The following is a 19,852-nucleotide window of genomic DNA, read 5'->3' on the forward strand; positions in this document are numbered from 1 at the left end:
ATTGAGTTGGGCTCTTATAAAAAGAGGAAATTTGGATCCAGACACATACAGAAGACCATGAAAAGATAAAGAAAGAAGATGGCCATCTACAAGCCAAGGAGAGAGGTCTCAGAAGAAAATTAATCTGCTAATACCTTGATCTAAGACTTTTAGCCTCCAGAACTGTGAGAAAGTAAATTTCTGTTAAGCCACCCAGTCTGGGGTACTTTGCTATGGCAGTCCTAGCAAATGAATACAAACATTAATGTAGATTTTACTGATTTTAACAGTGTGTAGTATACTATACATCACTGGATGGATACATCACTGTTTATACCTCTATGACTATTGATAATTATACATTTAGATAATCTAAATGGTCAGGTGCTTTAAACCAAGAGTTTTAACTTTCACAACAACTGGCCTACAGAGGTGAGTTAATGATTACTATTTCACATATTATTTGATGGTTTCTAAAAGCTGATAGTTTATTTTTTTTTCTATTGTATTTTTCTTTGACAGTAATGTCTACATTTTCCCACATCAAAGCAAATATCCATGTACTCTGTACAGGTTTCTATAGTTTGTGTTAAGACCAAGGCCAGTTTACACTAGTTGACATTTCTCTCAATTCTTTACACATTCTTCACTTTAAAATACCTCCTAATATTATGATTTGTTTTTGTTTCAATTCTAGGTCTTAGATTTGAATTTTTCTTCATATTACATGTCTGTGGGGTATTTTATCAAAATATCAGGAAGAAGATACACTAAATGACTGAGTTCAAAATATCTTGAAAAAATCGAACAACTAAATAATTTTTAAAACAATAATGAAGCAATAAACTAATATACAATTTATATAACCACATTTTTATTGCTCTATTAAAATTACATTTATTCAAATTATTCTCTTATAAAACCAACCTACCAGAGTGCATGCAACTCCAAGTTGTCAATAAAAAGTTGAAAATTTTCCTTAAACACCAATGATTTGAGTAAATAGCCAAGTATAGAGTATTGTATTTTATTTCAGATATTTGTCTTATATTTAATGGATGCTTAAGAAAAATTTTAAATTCCCTTCAATTTTGAACACGTTAAGGAAGAAGAAAAATATAATTACTTTTATACTGCACTGACACCCATAATTTTACACAGTATTCATGCAAAATGTTGTTTTTAAATTTATTGGTACGAAGATGTTACTATCCTTCAATTCAAAAGTAATGCAGAGGAAGTGGCTGTGCGAGGGCTGCGGCACAGCTAGCAGAGCCGTGGTCCGGACCACAGCGTGTGCCTGAAGCTCTCCGCCTTCCCCCACCCGCCAGCCCGAGGCAGCCCGAGCCCAGCCCCTGGCCCCAGCAGCAGCCCCGAGAGCACCCCAGTAGCAGCGCCATGGCCGGGTGGAACGTCTACAAAGACAAGCTCATGGCGGAAGGGACCTGTCAGGACACGGCCATCGTGGGCTATAAGAACTTGCCCTCCGTCTGGGCAGCCGTCCCTGGAAAAAACTTCATCAACATCACGCCAGCTGAGGTTGGTACCCTGGTTGGCAAAGACGGGTCAAGTTTTTACGTGAATGGGCTAACGCTTGGGGGCCAGAAATGGTCTGTGATCCAGGACTCACTGCTGCAGGACGGGGAATTTACCATGGATCTTCGTACCAAGAGCACCTGCGGAGCCGCCACCTTCGATATCATTGTTACCCTGAATGCCAAGACGCTAGCCCTGCTGATGGGCAAAGAAGGTGTACAGGATGGTATGATCAACAAGAAATGTTATGAAATGGCCTCCCACCTGCGGCATTCCCAATACTGACCTCGTCTGTCCCTCCCCGTCCCCCACTCCCCACTGCTTTTGCACGCCTCTACATCCCACACACACGTACGCCATTTTTATTTTGGAGGCCATTACCCCACACTCCTTATGCTGCCAAAACCACATGGGCTGGGGACCTGGGCAGGAAGGACAGACACGCTTCCCCAACCCATGCCCCTCCTGTGTGTGGCTTGAAAATTTTTCTGTTTTGGGCTTTTTTTTCCCAATAAAAAAGGTTATACTAAAAAAATAAAAATAAAAAACCAACTGTACCTGTATATGTCTCTTTTATTTTAACATCTTTATTGGAGTATAATTGCCTTACAATGGTGTGTTAGTTTCTGCTTTATAACAAAGTGAATCACCTATACATACACATATATCACCATATCAACACTGTCTTGCATCTCACTCCCACCCTCCTTATCCCACCTCTCTAGGTGGTCACAAAGCATGGAGCTGATGTCCCTGTGTTATGTGGCTTCTTCCCACTAGCTATCTATTTTACATTTGGTAGTGTATATATGTCCATGCCACTCTCTCACTTCGTCCCAGCTTACCCTTCCCCCTCCCCGTGTGCGCAAGTCCACTCTCTAAGGCTGCATCTTTATTCCTGTCCTACCCCAAGGTTCTTCAGAACCACTGTTTTTTTTTTTTTAGATTCCATATATATGTGTTAGCATACGGTATTTGTTTTTCTCTTCCTGACTTACTTCACTCTGTATGACAGACTCTTTGTCCACCCACCTCAATACAAATAACTCAATTTTGTTTCTTTTTTATGGCTGAGTAATATTCCATTGTATCTATGTGCCACATCTTCTTTATCCATTCATCTGTCGATGGACACTTCGGTTGCTTCCATGTCCTGGCTATTGTAAATACAGCTGCAATGAACATTGTGGTACATGACTCTTTTTGAATTATGGTTTTCTCTGGGTATATGCCCAGTAGTGGGATTGCTGGATCGTATGGTAGTTTTATTTTTAGGTTTTTAAGGAACCTCCATACTGTTCTCCACAGTGGCTGTATCAAATACATTCCCACCAACAGTGTATGAGGATTCCCTTTTCTCCACACCCTCTCCAGCATTTATTGTTTGTAGATTTTTTGATGATGGCCATTCTGACTGGTGTGAGGTGATACCTCACTGTAGTTTTGATTTGCATTTCTCTAATGATTAGTGATGTTGAGCATCCCTGCATATGTTTGATGGCAATCTGTATATCTTCTTTGGAGAAATGTCTGTTTAGGTCTTCTGCCCATTTTTGGATTGGGTTACTTGTTTATTTGATATTGAGCTGCATGAGCTGCTTGTAAATTTTGAAGATTAATCCTTTGTCAGTTGCTTCATTTGCAAATATTTTCTCCCATTCTGAGGGTTGTCTTTTTGTCTTGTTTATGTTTTCCTTTGCTATGCAAAAGCTTTTAAATTTCATTAGGTCCCATTTGTTTATTTTTGTTTTTATTTCCATTTCTTTAGGAGGTGGGTCAAAAAGGATCTTGCTGTGATTTACGTCATAGAGTGTTCTGCCTATGTTTTCATCTAAGAGTTCTATAGTGTCTGGCCTTACATTTAGGTCTTTAATCCATTTTGAGTTTGTTTTTGTGTATGGTGTTAGGGAGTGTTCAAATTTCATTCTTTTACACGTAGCTGTCCAGTTTTCCCAGCGCCACTTATTGAAGAGGCTGTCTTTTCTCCATTTTATGTTCTTGCCTCCTTTGTTGTAAATTAGGTGACGATATGTGCGTGGGTTTATCTCTGGGCTTTCTATCCTGTTCCATTGATCTATATTTCTGTTTTGGTGCTGGTACCATGCTGTCTTTATTACTGTAACTTTGCAGTATAGTCTGAAGTCAGAGAGCCTGATTCCTCCAGCTCCATTTTTCTTTCTCAAGATTGCTTTGGCTATTCAGGGTCTTTGGTGTTTCCATACAAATTGTGAAATTCTTTGTTCTAGTTCTGTGAAAAATGCCACTAATAGTTTGATAGAGATTGTATTGAATCTGTAGATTGCTTTGGGTAGTAGTAGAGTCATTTTCACATTATTGATTCTTACAATCCAAGAACATGGTATATATCTCTCCATCTGTTTGTATCATCTTTGATTTTTTCATCAGTGTCTTATACTTTTCTGCATACAGGTCTTTTGTTTCTTTACATAGGTTTATTCTTAGGTACTGTATTCCTTTTGTTCCAATGGTAAATGGGAGTGTTTCCTTAATTCCTCTTTCAGTTTTTGCATCATTAGTGTATAGGAATGCAAGAGATTTCTGTGCATTAATTTTCTATCCTGCTACTTTACCAAATTCATTGATTAGCTCTAGTCGTTTTCTGGTAGCATCTTTAGGATTCTCTATGTATAGTATCATGTCATCTGCAAACAGTGACAGTTGTACTTCTTCTTTTCTGATTTGGATTCCTTTTATTTCTTTTTCTTCTCTGATTGCTGTGGCTAAAACTTCCAAAACTATGTTGAATAATAGTGGTGAGAGTGGACAAACTTGTCTTGTTCTTGATCTTAGTGGAAATGGTTTCAGTTTTTTACCATTGAGAATGATGTTGGCTGTGGGTTTGTCGTATATGGTCTTTAATATGTTGATGTAAGTTCCCTCTATCCCTACTTTCTGGAGGGTTTTTATCATAAATGGATGTTGAATTTTGTCGAAAGCTTTCTCTGCATCTACTGAGATGATCATAAGGTTTTTATCCTTCAGTTTGTTAATATGGTGCATCACATTGGTTGATTTGCATATATTGAAGAATCCTTGCATTCCTGGGATAAACCCCACTTGATCTTGGTGTATGATCCTTTTAATGTGCTGTTGGATTCTGTTTGCTAGTATTTTGTTGAGGATTTTTGCATCTATGTTCATCAGTGAATTTGGCCTGTAGTTTTCTTTCTTTGTGACATCTTTGTCTGGTTTTGGTGTCAGGGTGATAGTGGCCTCTTACAGTGAGATTGGGAGAGTTCCTCCTTCTGCTGTATTTTAGAAGAGTTTGAGAAGGATAGATGTTAGCTCTTCTCTAAATGTTTGATAGAATTCACCTGTGAAGCCATCTGGTCCTGGGCTTTTGTTTGTTGGAAGATTTTTAATCACAGTTTCAATTTCAGTGCTTGTGATTTGTCTGTTTATATTTTATATTTCTTCTGGGTTCAATCTCAGAAGTTTCTGCTTTTCTAAGAATGTGTCCATTTTTTCCAGGTTGTCCATTTTATTGGCGTATAGTTGTCTGTAGTAATCTCTCATGGTCCTTTGTATTTCTGCAGTGTCAGTTGTTACTTCTCCTTTTTCGTTTCTAATTCTGATTAATTGACTCTTCTCCAGTTTTTTCTTGATGAGCCTGGTTAATGGTTTATCAATTTTGTTTATCTTCTCAAGGAACCAGCTTTTAGTTTTATTAATCTTTGCCATCATTTCTTTTTACTTTATTTCTGATCTGATCTTTATGATTTCTTTCCTTCTGCTAGCTTTGGGCTTTTTTTTTTTTCTTTCTTCTTCTTTTTCTAATTGCTCTAGCTGTACAGTTAGGTAGTTTATTTGAGATTTTTCTTGTTTCTTGAGGTAGGATTGTATTGCCATAAACTTCCTTCTTTGAAGTGATTTTGCTGCATCCCATAGGATTTTGGTTATCATGTTTTCATTGCCATTTGTTTCTAGGTATTTTTTGATTTCCTCTTTGATTTCTTCAGTAATCTCTTGGTTATTTAGTAGCGTAATTTTTAGACTCCATCTGTTTGTATTTTTTACAAATTTTTTCCTGTAATTGATATTTAGTCTCATAGCGTTGTGGTTGGAAAAAATACCTGATACAATTTCAATTCTCTTAAATTTGCCAAGACTTGATTTTTGACCCAAGATATGATCTATCCTGGAGAATGTTCCATTAGCACTTGAGAAGATTGTGTATTCTGATATTTTTGGATGGAATGTCCTATAAATATCAATTAAGTTCATCTTGTTTAATGTATCATTTAAAGCTTGTGTTTCCTTATTTATTTTCATTTTGGATGATCTGTGCATTGGTGAAAGTGGGGTGGTAATGACCCCTACTATGATTGTATTACTGTCGATTTCGGCTGGTAGTATTTGCCTTATGTATTGAGGTGCTCCTATGTTGGGTATGTAAATATTTACAATTGTTACATCTTCTTCTTGGATTGATCCCTTGATCATTATGTAGTGTCCTTCTTTGTCTCTTGCAATAGTCTTTATTTTAAAGTCTATTTTGTCTGATATGAGAATTGCTACTCCAGCTTTCTTTTGATTTCCATTTGCATGGAATAACTTTTTCCATCCTCTCACTTTCAGTGTGTATGTGTCCCTCGGTCAGAAGTGAGTCTCTTGTAGAAGGCATATATATGGGTCTTGTTTTTGTATCCATTCAGCCAGTTTATGTCTTTTGGTTGCAATCTTTACTCCATTTACATTTAAGGTAGTTATAGATATGTATGTTCCTATTACCATTTTCTTAATAGTTTTGGGTTTGTTATTGTAGGTCTTTTCCTTCTCTTGTGTTTTCTGCCTAGAGAAGTTCTTTTAGCATTTTTTGTAAAGCTGGTTTGGTCATGCTGAATTCTCTTAGCTTGTGCTTGCCTGTAAATTTTTTAATTCCTCTGTCGAATCTGAATGGGATCCTTGCTGGCTAGAATAATCTTGCTTGTAGGTTTTTCTCTCTCATCACTTTAAATATGTCCTGCCACACCCTTCTGGCTTGCAGAGTTTCTGCTGAAAGATCAGCTGTTAACCTAATGGGGATTCCCTTGTATATTATTTGTTGTTTGTCCCTTGCTGCTTTTAATATTTCTTCTTTGTATTTAATTTTTGATAGTTTGATTAATATATGTCTTGGTGTGTTTCTCCTTGGATTTATCCTGTATGGGGCTCTCTGTGCTTCCTGGACTTGACTGAATATTTCCTTTCCCATATTAGGGAAGTTTTCAACTATAATCTCTTCAATTATTTTCTCAGTCCCTATCTTTTTCTCTTCTTCTTCTGGGATCCCTATAATTCGAATGTTGGTGCATGTAATGTTGTCCCAGAGGTTTCTGAGACTGTCCTCAGTTCTTTTCATTCTTTTTTCTTTATTCTGCTCTGAAGTAGTTATTTCCACTATTTTATCTTCCAGGTCACTTATCCGTTCTTCTGCCTGGTATTCTGCTATTGATCCCTTCTAGAGAATTTTTAATTTCATTTATTTTGTTGTTCATCATTGTTTGTTGCTCTTTAGCTCTTCTAGGTCCTTGTTAAACATTTCTTGTTTTTTCTCCATTCTATTTCCATGATTTTGGATCATCTTTACTATCATTACTCTGAATTCTTTTTCAGGTAGACTGCCTATTTCCTCTTCATTTGTTTGATCTGGTGGGTTTTTGCCTTGCTCCTTCATCTGCTGTGTGTTTCTCTGTCTTCTCATTTTGCTTAACTGACTGTGTTTGGGATCTTTTTGCAGGCTGCAAGTTTGTAGTTCCTGTTGTTTTTGGTGTCTTCCCCCAGTGGCTGAGGTTGGTTCAATGTGTTGTGTAGGCCTTCTGGTGGAGGGAACTGGTGCCTGTGTATTCTGGTGGATGAGGCTGGATCTTGTTTTTCTGGCTGGCAGGACCACATCCAGTTGTGTGTTTTGCTGTGTCTGTGACTTCATTATGATTTTCGGCAGCCTCTCTGTTAATGGGTGGGGTTGTGTTCCTGTCTTTCTAGTTGTTTGGCATAGGGTGTCCAGCATTGTAGCTTGCTGCTTGTTGAGTGGAGCTGCGTCTTCGCATTGAGATGGAGATCTCTGGGAGAGTTTTCACCATTTGATATTACGTGGAGCTGGGATGTCTCGATGGTCCAATGTCCTGAACTTGGCTCTCCCACCTCAGAGGCAAGGCCAGACACCCAGCTGGAGCACCGAGACCCTCTCAGCCACACGGCTACAATTAGGGTTGAAGTACCTCCCTTATAGGGCTTCTGGGCAGAGGCAGTGAAGTCATCTTTGTCATCTTCCCAGATCAGGTCTGATAGCTGGTGTCTGTAAGTCTCATGAGGCCAATCTCAGATGATAGTTTCTATTCCAGTAGAGCTGAGACTGCTAAGTTTTCACTGCAAACTTTATGCTGTTGTACCTCCTATCCCTGCTCCCCAGTCATACACACACAGAGGAACCGTCCTGCTCTCTACAGCACAGCTACTCACACTGCTCCTGTATATGTCTTATTTTTGTATTCGAAGTTGCACCTTCTCTTTCCCTTTCCTTGATGACATTCATTAAAAGCATATCTCTATTACTCATGTTTTTCAATGAAACTGCTTTTAATTGCTACACAGTCATGCATGCACCCAGACACACGAGATTTCTCCTTGGCCTTAGATTATACATGATCGATTTTTTTATGACTGATCCCTATTTTTGAAATTATCTACAGTGCCATATCTTTAACTTGTATTCCAAATAAGCTATAAAAATAAATTCTTCCTTTCCTTTGACTCTGACATTTATCAATATCTTTCTAGATTCTATGTAATTTAATTTCCAATATTTACATCTATGTTTTTTCTTGATGATGCAGATCAAATATCAAATATTCTGGTGAGTAATAGTAGCAATAATTTGCAATCCAGTACTTCATCTATGTTTTTCTCTTCTGACTATGGAGGGGATTTTTCTGTGTTACTGTTTAGATATTATGAGACTATCACAGAGTGTTATTTTTCACTATGTTCCCATAGTTTCCTGTCCTGACTAGATTAAATATAGCAGTCCTTTTGAAGGAATATGATGCAGTTTAGAATTAAGAATGAGCATAATGCTTAAGACCAAAAAATATTTTAAAGCAATATTAAATGACACAGTAAGGCCTAAAAGTCCTTGATTTTTATATCAGTCAGGTAATTTAAGTTTTATGTAAGAGAATATTAACTTAAATTCAATCAAAAAGTAAAAAAGGTTTTTGTAGTTATTGGCTTAACTGCAAATAATTAAGGTTGGACATATTGCAAGTGATGCAGAATCAAGACTAAATTAGCATTTCTGTGATCCTCTTGGAATTTCATCACTCATTGTGCTGGCTTCATCTGAGTGACTGAAGCAATTTCATGTACCGTATTTATACACCAAACTTTTAAGGGGAAGACTATTTGTGGCCCAGACTTACCACATAGTGTTCTGATATCCACCCTGATTTTTACTCTTGTATCAAAATTTGCAGACTGAATAATACATCTCATCCCATTGACTGGTTTAGGAGGGTGTATACTGAACAAATCACCTAGACAAGATATGATTATGTTGAATAGTTCAGTGGTTTTCAATACTGGTTTTTATATTAGAAACATGTGTGAACAAAATATATTGATGCTAGGAATCATGTCTTAGATCTATTCAATCAATCTCCAAACCTGAATATTTTCAAAAAATCTTTTCAAATACTTTGTTGTATAGCATAGACTGATAGCCCCTTAGGTTTAGATTTAGTCCTTTAGAGATCACACTTATAACTTTGGATCAGATTTAATCCCATCCCACTGGACACTAAAGTTTGGCTAGTGAGAAAGTAGAGCTTTCTCTACTTTTCTCAGTAGTAGGAGAGAAAATTACTGAGGAGGGAAAAATCAACTTGTAAATACCTTAGTTCAAGTAGGGCAACATAATTTATTCTTTTTTGTCACTATTCCATCTTCAGTAGTGTATAGTGTATAGTTGATTTAGTTTTGGAATCTTTGCAGAGCCAATCCAAGATGCAATATTGAGATACTTTCCATAATTACATTAAGTTAAAGCATCACAGAATTGGTTGATTTGTTTGAATGTAAATTTGGGAAATTACAGTAAAAAGAACTAATTGTTTACAATCAATTTTCCCCCCAATAAGATTTTATTTTGACAATAATAAATTATGCTGCATTTATGGTGTAACCGAAAGTGGGATCTGGCTGCTTGCACCTCAAAAGCCAATAAAGAGGCAAGGTTGGTGGAAAGGAAAGTTTGCTTTATTTTGGATGCCAGCAACCTGGGGAGCAGGGTGAGGGTGACTGTCCAAAGGCTGACTCCTTGCCACTGACAGTCAGTGGGCAAGAGCTTTTATACATGGAGGGAGGGGGCTACATGTAAAACCCACACAGTCAGCTCTAAAAGTCATCTTGAAATTGGTCATGTGGTGGTCTGACCAGCATCACCTTGATTGTTTTAAGTACAGTTAATCTTCAGTTCCAGGGTCAGTTTGTTCGCATTTCCTTGAGGCCAATTCTCATAACTGTAGCAGCTTATGTCATGGCTACAGTCTGCTCATCATATAGTTAACTTCTTCCACCTGGTGGGGGTCTCAGTATCTACAAGACAGCTCACAGGATATGGCTCAGAATATTATCTATAGCCCTTGTGGAGTAATTAAACGTCCTTGACTTTGCTTAATGACTAGACTATTATTATTTAGTCCTGTTGGACTGTTTTCCTTTGTTTCTGCATTTCCTCACTTCTCTGATTAAACTTATTCTTTGGCTGAAGTTTTTTCACAGACAAAAGGCAGCAGAGGATATTAGGGGGAAGGTACATAGGGTCCTGCTCATTTTCAATGGGATAGAAATCCAATGGAAATTTATATTCATTTAAAATTATATGTTTTTGAATTATTAAAGTGTTCATTTGTTCCCTTAATATTGATATTAAAAATTTTTTCTCTTAATTTAAAAATATGAGTAAAAGAGAATTTATGCATTATGTTGTTAGCTTGAGAAAAAATGCTACATCTGTATAAACAGTTTGATAAGCACACTAAATCTCCTATCACATCAAAAAGTATGTTTTGCTTTGTGTGCTTTGCTTTGTGTGTTATTTTCTATGGACTTTTGCTGGTGATACTGTTGTAAAATTCTCCAAGATCTAAAAAAGGCCTTGAATTTCTTTTGCTTCTGTTGCAAATCTATTAATAGGATGGGCAGAGAATTGTAATGCTTCATTGCTTTCAGCTGATGGAAGGAAATGAAAAGACCTCTTACTTTCAAAGCAGCATTGAAGCAAAATTACCTCAGATGTCCAGATATGGAATAAAGTAAAAATAGGATTTACTCTTTTTCTCAAGGCCTGAGAAGGGTGCACATCTCTTTACAAAATGCAAGTATTTCAGAAATTTAAAATTTTAAAGCAATTTCATTTGCTTCAAATAAAGTAAGAATGGTATGACTGTGTACTTAGTGTCTATAATCAACCACGAACTACATTTTGTATATAAACATGAGCTTGCTACATTGTTGTCCAATAAAGTCCACTACAGGAAAAATTCTAAATTACATAGGCTACAAAATTTCCTACAGTCTCTCATATTATATAATAGCATTCAAAAACATTTATTTAGATTTAAAATGTCCAGCAACAATTTTCTCTTCAATAAATATAATTCTATAAGTACCAACTTACACATTATAGAGGATTTGGATATAAAAATAATTTGAAGAGCCACATGTCAAAATACAAAGTCTGTCTCCAAAAGGTAGTTTTAAACCAATATTTATGTGAAAATATAATAAACAGAGAAAATTAATTTACTCTTTATACAGAACACTCTGTATATGTAGTTAACTTAATCTGTTTTATAAACATGGAATTTTTGTGTCTTCTTACTTTTCAATCTTTGACCAGCATATATTAGGTTCAGAACAGAGAACCGTACCTGCTTGTCAAATAGTAACCTAAGAAATTTAAGTCAGCCATAAAGAGAAAAATATCTGTGAAAATAAAGTCACACTGGAATAAATGGTGATAAAATTACTTAAATTGTGTCCCCACCATAGTGAGACACTGGTTATTTTTCAAAATGAAGGTAAACACATACAAAAAAAAAGGCACATGTTCTCACTAACAGAATATACTTGATTCTGCATATTAAGAAATATATTAAAAAGTGATATAATTTCAAGACTTCATAAGATACCAAATAATTCCTTTTTGTAAGTAATCTCTATGGCATTTTGTGGAAATACAATGACTGATAAATGAGGACTGTACTGTGAAATGGACTCACACAAATCACAGATCTCACTGGACTGTGGAATATGCTAGTGTATTGCTTTCCTACTGTTGCTGCAAAAAATTACCACAAACACTGGGTCTTAAGACAAAACAAATGGACTGTCTTATAGTCTAGTAGTCAGAAGTCTGAAAGAGGTTTAACAGGGATAAAACCAAGCTGTCAGCGAGCTGTGTTCCTTTTGGAGGCTCCAGAGGAGAATCTGTTCTGTGCCTTGCCTGGCTCTAGCAGCTGCCTGCATTCCTCAGATTGTGTCTGCATCATTCCGACCTCTGCCTCCATCATGACATATTTTTCTACACTTCTGACCTTTGCCTCTTTCTTATAAGAACCCTTGTGATTACCTTGAACAAACCTGGATATTCCAGAATAATGTTGATAAGGATGGGTAGCAACAGAACTCTCATTTGCTGCTGGTGGGAATGCAAGATGATACAGTTAATTTGAAGACAGGTTGGCAGTTTCTTACAAAACTAAACACACTCTTACCATACAATCCAGCCATCACACTTTTTGGTATTTACTCAAATGAGCTGAAAACTTATGTCCACACAAAAACCTGTACAAGGATGTTTATAGTGGTTTTATCCATAATTGCCAAAACTTGGAAGCAAATATGTCTTTCAGTAGGTGAATGGATGAATTAACTGTGGTACATCCAGACAATGGAATATTATTTGGCACTAAAAAATATATACTATCATGCCATTAAAAGACATGGGAGACCTTGAATGCATAATTCTAAGTCAGAGAAGTTAATCTGGAAATAATATTTTCTGTATTATTTCAACTATGTAACGTTCTGGAAAAGGCAAAACTATGGAGACAGAAAAAGTTTAGTGATTGCCAGGGGCTGCGGGGAAAGAAAAGATAAATAATTTGGGCACAAAGATTTTTTAGGGCAGTGAAACTATTCTGTATGATGCCACAATGATGAATACATATCATTATACATTTGTCAAAACCCATAGCATTTACAAACTCAAAATAAACTGTAATGTAAACTAAGGACATTGAGTGATATTTATTTGTCAATGTAGGTTCATCAATTGTAATACATTTACCACTCTTGTGTGGGATGTTGAGAGTGGGGAGACTTTGCATGTGTGTGGTGGCAGGGGGCTTATGGGAAGTCTCTATACTTACTGCTGAACTTTGCTGTGAACCTAAAACTGCCCTAAAATGACATCTATTTAAGCAAGCAAACAAGTCTTTTTTTTTTTTTTTTTTTTTTTTTTACTATATCTCAGTAAATGGCCATATATAGAAATAGGGACAAAAACACCCAGAAAATCCATGTGAGGCTCTGAAACTCTTGATGCTATTTCCTAAACGTCCCGTTTTGCACACTGAGGTGCATGATAAATGAGCCCATGTATAAGTTGATATCAATCTGTCCCTACTGACTTTCCTTTCCACCCAGCCAGAGCAAAAGACCTAGTGGTTGTGGCAGTGTAAATCCAAAAATTTAACTTATTGTATACAATGACTATAATTACAGTTCTTCATAACGCAACTAGGCTACAATCCCTGGAACTTCCAGAGCAGACAGGTACAAGTTAACTTCTTTGTACCTAACCCAAATTATTTCCTGCAGATCTCAGCATTTGCTGTGAAATTCCAATTAAATCTTCTACTCAGATTTGCCCTTAGGAGGAAGTACTTAGAAAATAGATGGTTACAAACTAAATTTGCATAAAGCTTTAAAATTATACCATTATCATTAAAAGGAAGCAGTTCAATAGCTGAGGAAACTGGACGTGTGGTATATCCAGTTCTGTTTTAGATAACCTGCTCCAAGTTCTCAAACATGTTTTAGACTCACCAACTGTTGGTAAAAATTCAAACATTCTGTTTGGTTTAAAGAACATTTGGTTCTTTAAATTCATCTGCTTGGCCATAAGTTTTCAATGACATGTAAACTTGCCCCACAGATTTACTAAAAATTCATTTTATTTCTTCTAAATTATCTTGAAGGTGTTTCCTGCTCTAGGAAAGTGGATTCCCTTTTGGTTCAATACCTATTGTTCGATTATAAAACATTGTTAAAAACAGAACAAACCAGAAACTAAAACAAACCAATGAAATTATGGTCAGGGCAGTGAGTATCACATAATAAAACAAATGCTGTAAGCCAAGCCCATTTCTCAGAAGAAATGAGGTATAATGTATCCCAGAAGGAATTTGAAATGGATGATATAAAAATAAGGTACATAATAACTCAAAATAAATGGAGGGAGAAACTTTGGAAAGCAATTGTATTTTGCTTTATTTTATCAATATTTTCCATAAAAATTTGAAATGTAAAGAAAAAAGAACAAAATGGAACCTCTTAAGAGAAATTAAATGTTTTTTAAAGGAAAATCATAACACAAATATTAAGCTCTTATTGGAACTGGTAAATATCAGCATTATGATTTTAATTTCTATACAGACTATACTACAGATGTTTACAATTAATTGATCATGAAAAACAACTGTTATCAATTTTTCCTATATTTACAATGAAATTTTAAATTATTTTGTCTTCCTGCATAATCTCTATAAGCAGAGATTTTCTAAAATCCCAGTGTAAGATAAATATATGAAAATAGCAAAGGCAAAAATTAATGACATTAAATGTTCTTTACATTTACAATTCTAAAGGATATCTTCTTCCCTTAAAATAGGCAGATTGACTAGTAATTTGAGCAAAAGAAAAGAAACATATTGTGTTGAATGAAGAAATGATGGACTTTTCAGTGAGTTGTTATATATCCATATTAAATTTGAAATATTAAATTTAGAGAGCAAAAAGGAAAATATTAGAAAATATGGGTGAACATATGTTAATAAGAGAATGTTTTAAAAATGCCTGTGTATTTAATTGAAGATTTATAAATGAATACATTTCATAGCTTTTGTATTACAAACACCATCAAAATATCAACATGGGAAAATAATTCTAAACCAGTTATGAATAGAAGTTTAATAACATTACTATAAAAATTCCCTTTCAGATTAATTATGAAGATTAAAGTGAACAAAATATAAAACATATAATTCATGTAATAAGAAATAATTTATTAACACATGAAACTTATTTCCTTTGTAAATAATCATAGAAATAAAAATTAAAACAATGAATATATTTCTATCATGTTGACAAAGATGAAAGAATACTAACCAACACTCATGAAAAATCAGTAAAATTTTAATTGCACACATTGCTGAATCCATGAAACTAATGCTTTATATATCCACTTTAAACTGATGAGTAGACCTTATTAGATGAACCAATATTGTAAAATAAGCTATTAGTTATACCCTGGTTGTTACTTGTTATTATTTATTCTTTATTCTAGAAATTATATATACCTTATTTTATTATTTTACTGTCTTTTTTTAACAACTTTATTTGAGTATAATTGCTTTACATTGTTGTGTTAGCTGCTGCTGTATAACAGAGTGAATCAGCTATATGTATACATATATCCCCATATCCCATCCCTCTTGCATCTTCCTCCCACCCTCATTATCCTGACCCTCAAGATGGTCACAAAGCACCGAGCTGATCTCCCTGTGCTATGCGGCTGCTTCCCACTAGCTATCTATTTTACAGTTGGTAGTGTATATATGTCAGCGCCACACTTTCACTTCCTCTCATCTTACCCTTCCCACTCCCCATGACCTCAGGTGCATTCTCTACATCTGCACCTTAATTCCTGTCCTGCCCCTAGGTTCTTCAGAACCTTTTTTTTTTTTTTTTAGATTCCATATGTGTGTGTTAGCATACAGTATTTATTTTCCTCCTTCTGACTTACTTCACTCCGTATGACAGACCCTAGGTCCATTCACCACATTACAAATAATTCAATTTTGTTTCTTTTTAAGGCTGAGTAATATTCCATTGTATGTATGTGCCACATCTTCTTTATCCATTCATCTGTTGATGGACAATTAGGATGCTTCCATGTTCTGGCTATTGTAAATAGTGCTGCAATAAATATTGTGGTACATGACTCTTTTTGAATGATGGCTTTCTCAGGGTATAGGCCCAGTACTGGGATTGCTGGGTCATATGGTAGTTCTGTTTTTAGATTTTAAGGAGCCTCCATACTGTTCTCCACAGTGGCTGTATCAATTTACATTCCCATCAACAGTGCAAGAGGGTTCCCTTTTCTCCACTCCATCTCCAGCATTTATTGTTTGTAGATTTTTTGATAATGGCCATTCTGACTGGTGTGAGGTGATACCTCACTGTAGTTTTGATTTGCATTTCTCTAATGATTAGTGATGTTGAGTAACCTTTCATGTGTTTGTTGGCAATCTGTATATCTTCTTTGGAGAAATGTCTGTTTAGGTCTTCTGCCCATTTTTGCATTGGGCTGCTTGTTTTTTGATATTGAGCTGCATGAGCTGTTGGTATATTTTGGAGATTAATCCTTTGTCAGTTGTCTGTTTGCAAATATATTCTCCTGTTCTAAGGGCTGTATTTTCATCTTATTTATGGTTTCCTTTCCTGTGCAAAAGCTTTTAAGTTTCATTAGGTCCCATTTGTTTATTTTTGTTTTTATTTCCATTTCTCTAGGAGGTGGGTTAAAAAGGATCTTGCTGTGATTTATGTGATAGAGTGTGCTGCCTACGTTTTCCTCTAAGAATTTTAGAGTGTCTGGCCTTACATTTAGGTCTTTAATCCATTTTGAGTCTATTTTTGTGTATGGTGTTAAGGAGTGTTCTAATTCCATTCTTTTACATATAGCTGGCCAGTTTTCCCAGCACCACTTATTGAAGAGGCTGTCTTTTCTCCATTGTATATTCTTGCCTCCTTTATCAAAGATAAGGTGACGATATGTGCGTGGGTTTATCTCTGGGCTTTCTATCCTGTCCCATTAATCTATGTTTCTGTGTTTGTGCCAGTACCATACTGTCCTGATTACTGTAGCTTGGAGTATTGTCTGAAGTCAGAGAGCCTAATTCCTCCAGCTCCAATTTTCTTTCTCAAGATTGCTTTGGCTATTCAGGGTCTTTTTTGTTTCCATACAAATTGTGAAATTTTTGTTCTAGTTCTGTGAAAAATGCCATTGGTAGTTTAATAAGGATTGCACTGAATCTGTAGATTGCTTTGGGTAGTATAGTCATTTTCACAATGTTGATTCTTCCAGTCCAAGAACACGGTATATCTCTCCATCTGTTTGTAACATCTTTCATTTCTTTGATCAGTGTCTTATAGTTTTATGCATACAGGTCTTTTGTCTCCTTAGGTAAGTTTATTCCTAGATATTTTATTCTTTTTGTTGCAATGGTAAATGAGGGTGTCTCCTTCATTTCACTTTCAGATTTTTCATCATTAGTGTATAAGAATGCCAGAGATTTCTGTGCATTAATTTTGTATCCTGCTACTTTACCAAATTCATTGATTAGCTCTAGTAGTTTTCTGGTAGCATCTTTAGGATTCTCTATGTATAGTATCATGTCATCTGCAAACAGTGACAGCTTTACTTCTTCTTTTCCAATTTGTATTCCTTTTATTCCTTTTTTTTTTTTTTTTTTTTTTTTTGCGGTACGTGGGCCTCTCACTGCTGTGGCCTCTCCCGTTGCGGAGCACAGGCTCTGAACATGCAGGCTCAGCAGCCATGGCTCACAGGCCCAGCCGCTCTGTGGCATGTGGGATCTTCCCAGACCGGGGCACGAACCTCTGTCCCCTGCATCGGCAGGCAGACTCTCAACCAATGTGCCACCAGGGAAGCCCCCTTTTATTCCCTTTTTTTCTCTGATTTCTGTGGCTAAACCTTCCAAAACTATGTTGAATAATAGTGGCGAGAGTGGGCAACCTTGTCTTGTTTCTGATCTTAGTGGAAATGGTTACAATTTTTCCACGATAGAGAACGATGTTGGCTGTGGGTGTGTCATGTATGGCCTTTATTATGTTGAGGTAAGTTCCCTCTATGCCTAATTTCTAGAGGGTTTTTCTTCAAAAATGGGAGTTGAAATTTGTGGAAAGCTTTTCCTGTATCTATTGAGATTCTTGTATGGTTTTTTTCCTTCAGTTTTTTAATATGTGTATCACATTGATTGATTTGCATGTATTGAAGAATCCTTGCATTCCTGCGAAAAACTGCACTTGATTATGGTGTATGATACTTTTAATGTACTACTGGATTCCGTTTCCTAGTATTTTGTGGAGGAATTTTGCATGTATGTTCATCTGTGATATTGGCCTGTAGTTGTCTTTTTTTGTGACACATTCTTCTGGTTTTGGTGTCAGGGTGATGGTGGCCTTGTGGAATGAGTTTGGGAGTGTTCCTCCTGCTATATTTTGGAAGAGTTTGAGAAAGATAGGTGTTAGCTCTTCTCTAAATGTTTGATAGAATTCACCTGTGAAGCCATCTGGTCCTGAGTTTTGTCTGTTGGAAGATTTTTAATCACAGTTTCAATTTCAGTGCTTGTGTTTGGCCTGTTCATATTTGCTATTTCTTCCTGGTTCAGTCTCAGAAGTTTTTGCTTTTTTAAGAATTTGTCCATTTCTTCCAGTTTGTCCATTTTATTGGCTATAGTTGCTTATAGTAATCTCATGATCCTTTGTATTTCTGCAGTGTCAGTTGTTATTTCTCAGTTTTCATTTCTAATTCTGTTGATTTAAGTCTTCTCCCTTTTTTTCTTAATGAATCTGGCTAATGGTTTACCAATTTTGTTTATCTTCTTAAAGAACCAGCTTTTAGTTTTATTGATATTTGCTATCGTTTCCATCATTTTTTTCCATTTATTTCTGATCTCTATGATTTCTTTCCTTCTGCTAACTTTGGGGATTTTTTGTTCTTCTTTCTCTAATTGCTTTATATGTAAGGTTGGGTTTTTTATTTGAGATTTTCTTGTTTCTTAAGGTAGGACTGTATTGCTATAAACTTCCCTCTTAGAACTGCTTTTGCTGTCTCCCATAGGTTTTGGGTCATCATGTTTTCATTGCCATTTGTTTCTAGGTATTTTTGGATTTCCCCTTTGAATTTTTTCAGTGATCTCTTAGTTATTTAGCAGCGTGCTGTTTAGCCTTCATGTGTTTGTAATTTTTACAGTTTTTTTTCTGTAATTGTTATCTAATTCCATAGTGCTGTGGTTGGAAAAGATACCTGATAGGATTTCAATATTCTTAAATTTACCAAGGCTTGATTTGTGATCCAAGATATGATCTATCCTGGAGAATTTTCCATGAGCACTTGGGAAGAAAGTGTATTCTATTGTTTTTTGGATGGAATGTCCTATAAATATCAATTAAGTCCTATAAATATCAACTAAGTGTTAATGTATCATTTAAAGCTTGTGTTTCCTTATTTATTTTTATTTTGGTTGATCTGTCCATTGATGGAAGTGGGGTGTTAAAGTCCTTTACTATGATTGTGCTACTGTTGATTTTCCCTGTTATGGTTGTTAGCATTTGCCTTATGTATTGAAGTGCTCCTATGTTGGGTACATCAATATTTACAATTGTTACATCTTCTTCTTGGATTGATCCCTTGATCATTTTGTGTCCCTCTTTGCCTCTTCTGATAGTCTTCCATTTAAAATATATTTTGTCTGATATGAGAATTGCTACTTCAGCTTTCTTTTGATTTCCATTTCCATAGAATATCTTTTTCCATCCCTTCACTTTCAGTTTGTATGTGTCCCTAGGTCTGAAGTGAGTCTCTTGTAGACTGCATATATATGGTTCTTGTTTTTGTATCCATTCAGCCAGTCTATGTCTTTTGGTTGGAGCAATTAATCCATTTACATTTAAGGTAATTGTTGATATGTATGTTCCTACTACCATTTTCTTAATTGTTTTGGGATTGTTTTTGTAGGTATTTTCCCTCTCTTGTGTTTCCTGCCTAGAAAAGTTCCTTTAGCATTTGTTGTAAAGCTGGTTTGGTGGTGCTGAATCCTCTTAGCTGTTGCTTGTCTGTAAAGGTTTTAATTTCTCTGTCAAATCTGAATGAGATCCTTGCTGGGTAGAGTAATCTTGGTTGTAGGTTTTTCCCTTTCATCACTTTAAATATGTCCTGTCACTCCCTTCTGGAGTGCAGAGTTTCTGC

General features: G+C 35.8%; 1 protein-coding gene across 1 annotated transcript; it reads left to right on the top strand.

The window, feature by feature from the left end:
* Positions 1-1,250: 1,250 nt before the first annotated feature.
* LOC307184439 (profilin-1-like) lies at positions 1,251-1,800 on the top strand (the record flags this gene model as incomplete). The annotated part of the gene is made up of 1 exon (XM_079917964.1): positions 1,251-1,800. The coding sequence occupies exon 1, from the start codon at positions 1,378-1,380 to the stop codon at positions 1,798-1,800; it is 423 nt and encodes a 140-aa protein (XP_079774090.1). The 5' UTR covers positions 1,251-1,377.
* Positions 1,801-19,852: the final 18,052 nt, after the last annotated feature.

This window comes from Stenella coeruleoalba (genome assembly GCF_951394435.1).
Source record: "Stenella coeruleoalba genome assembly, chromosome: 3".
NCBI classification, from domain to species: domain Eukaryota; kingdom Metazoa; phylum Chordata; class Mammalia; order Artiodactyla; family Delphinidae; genus Stenella; species Stenella coeruleoalba.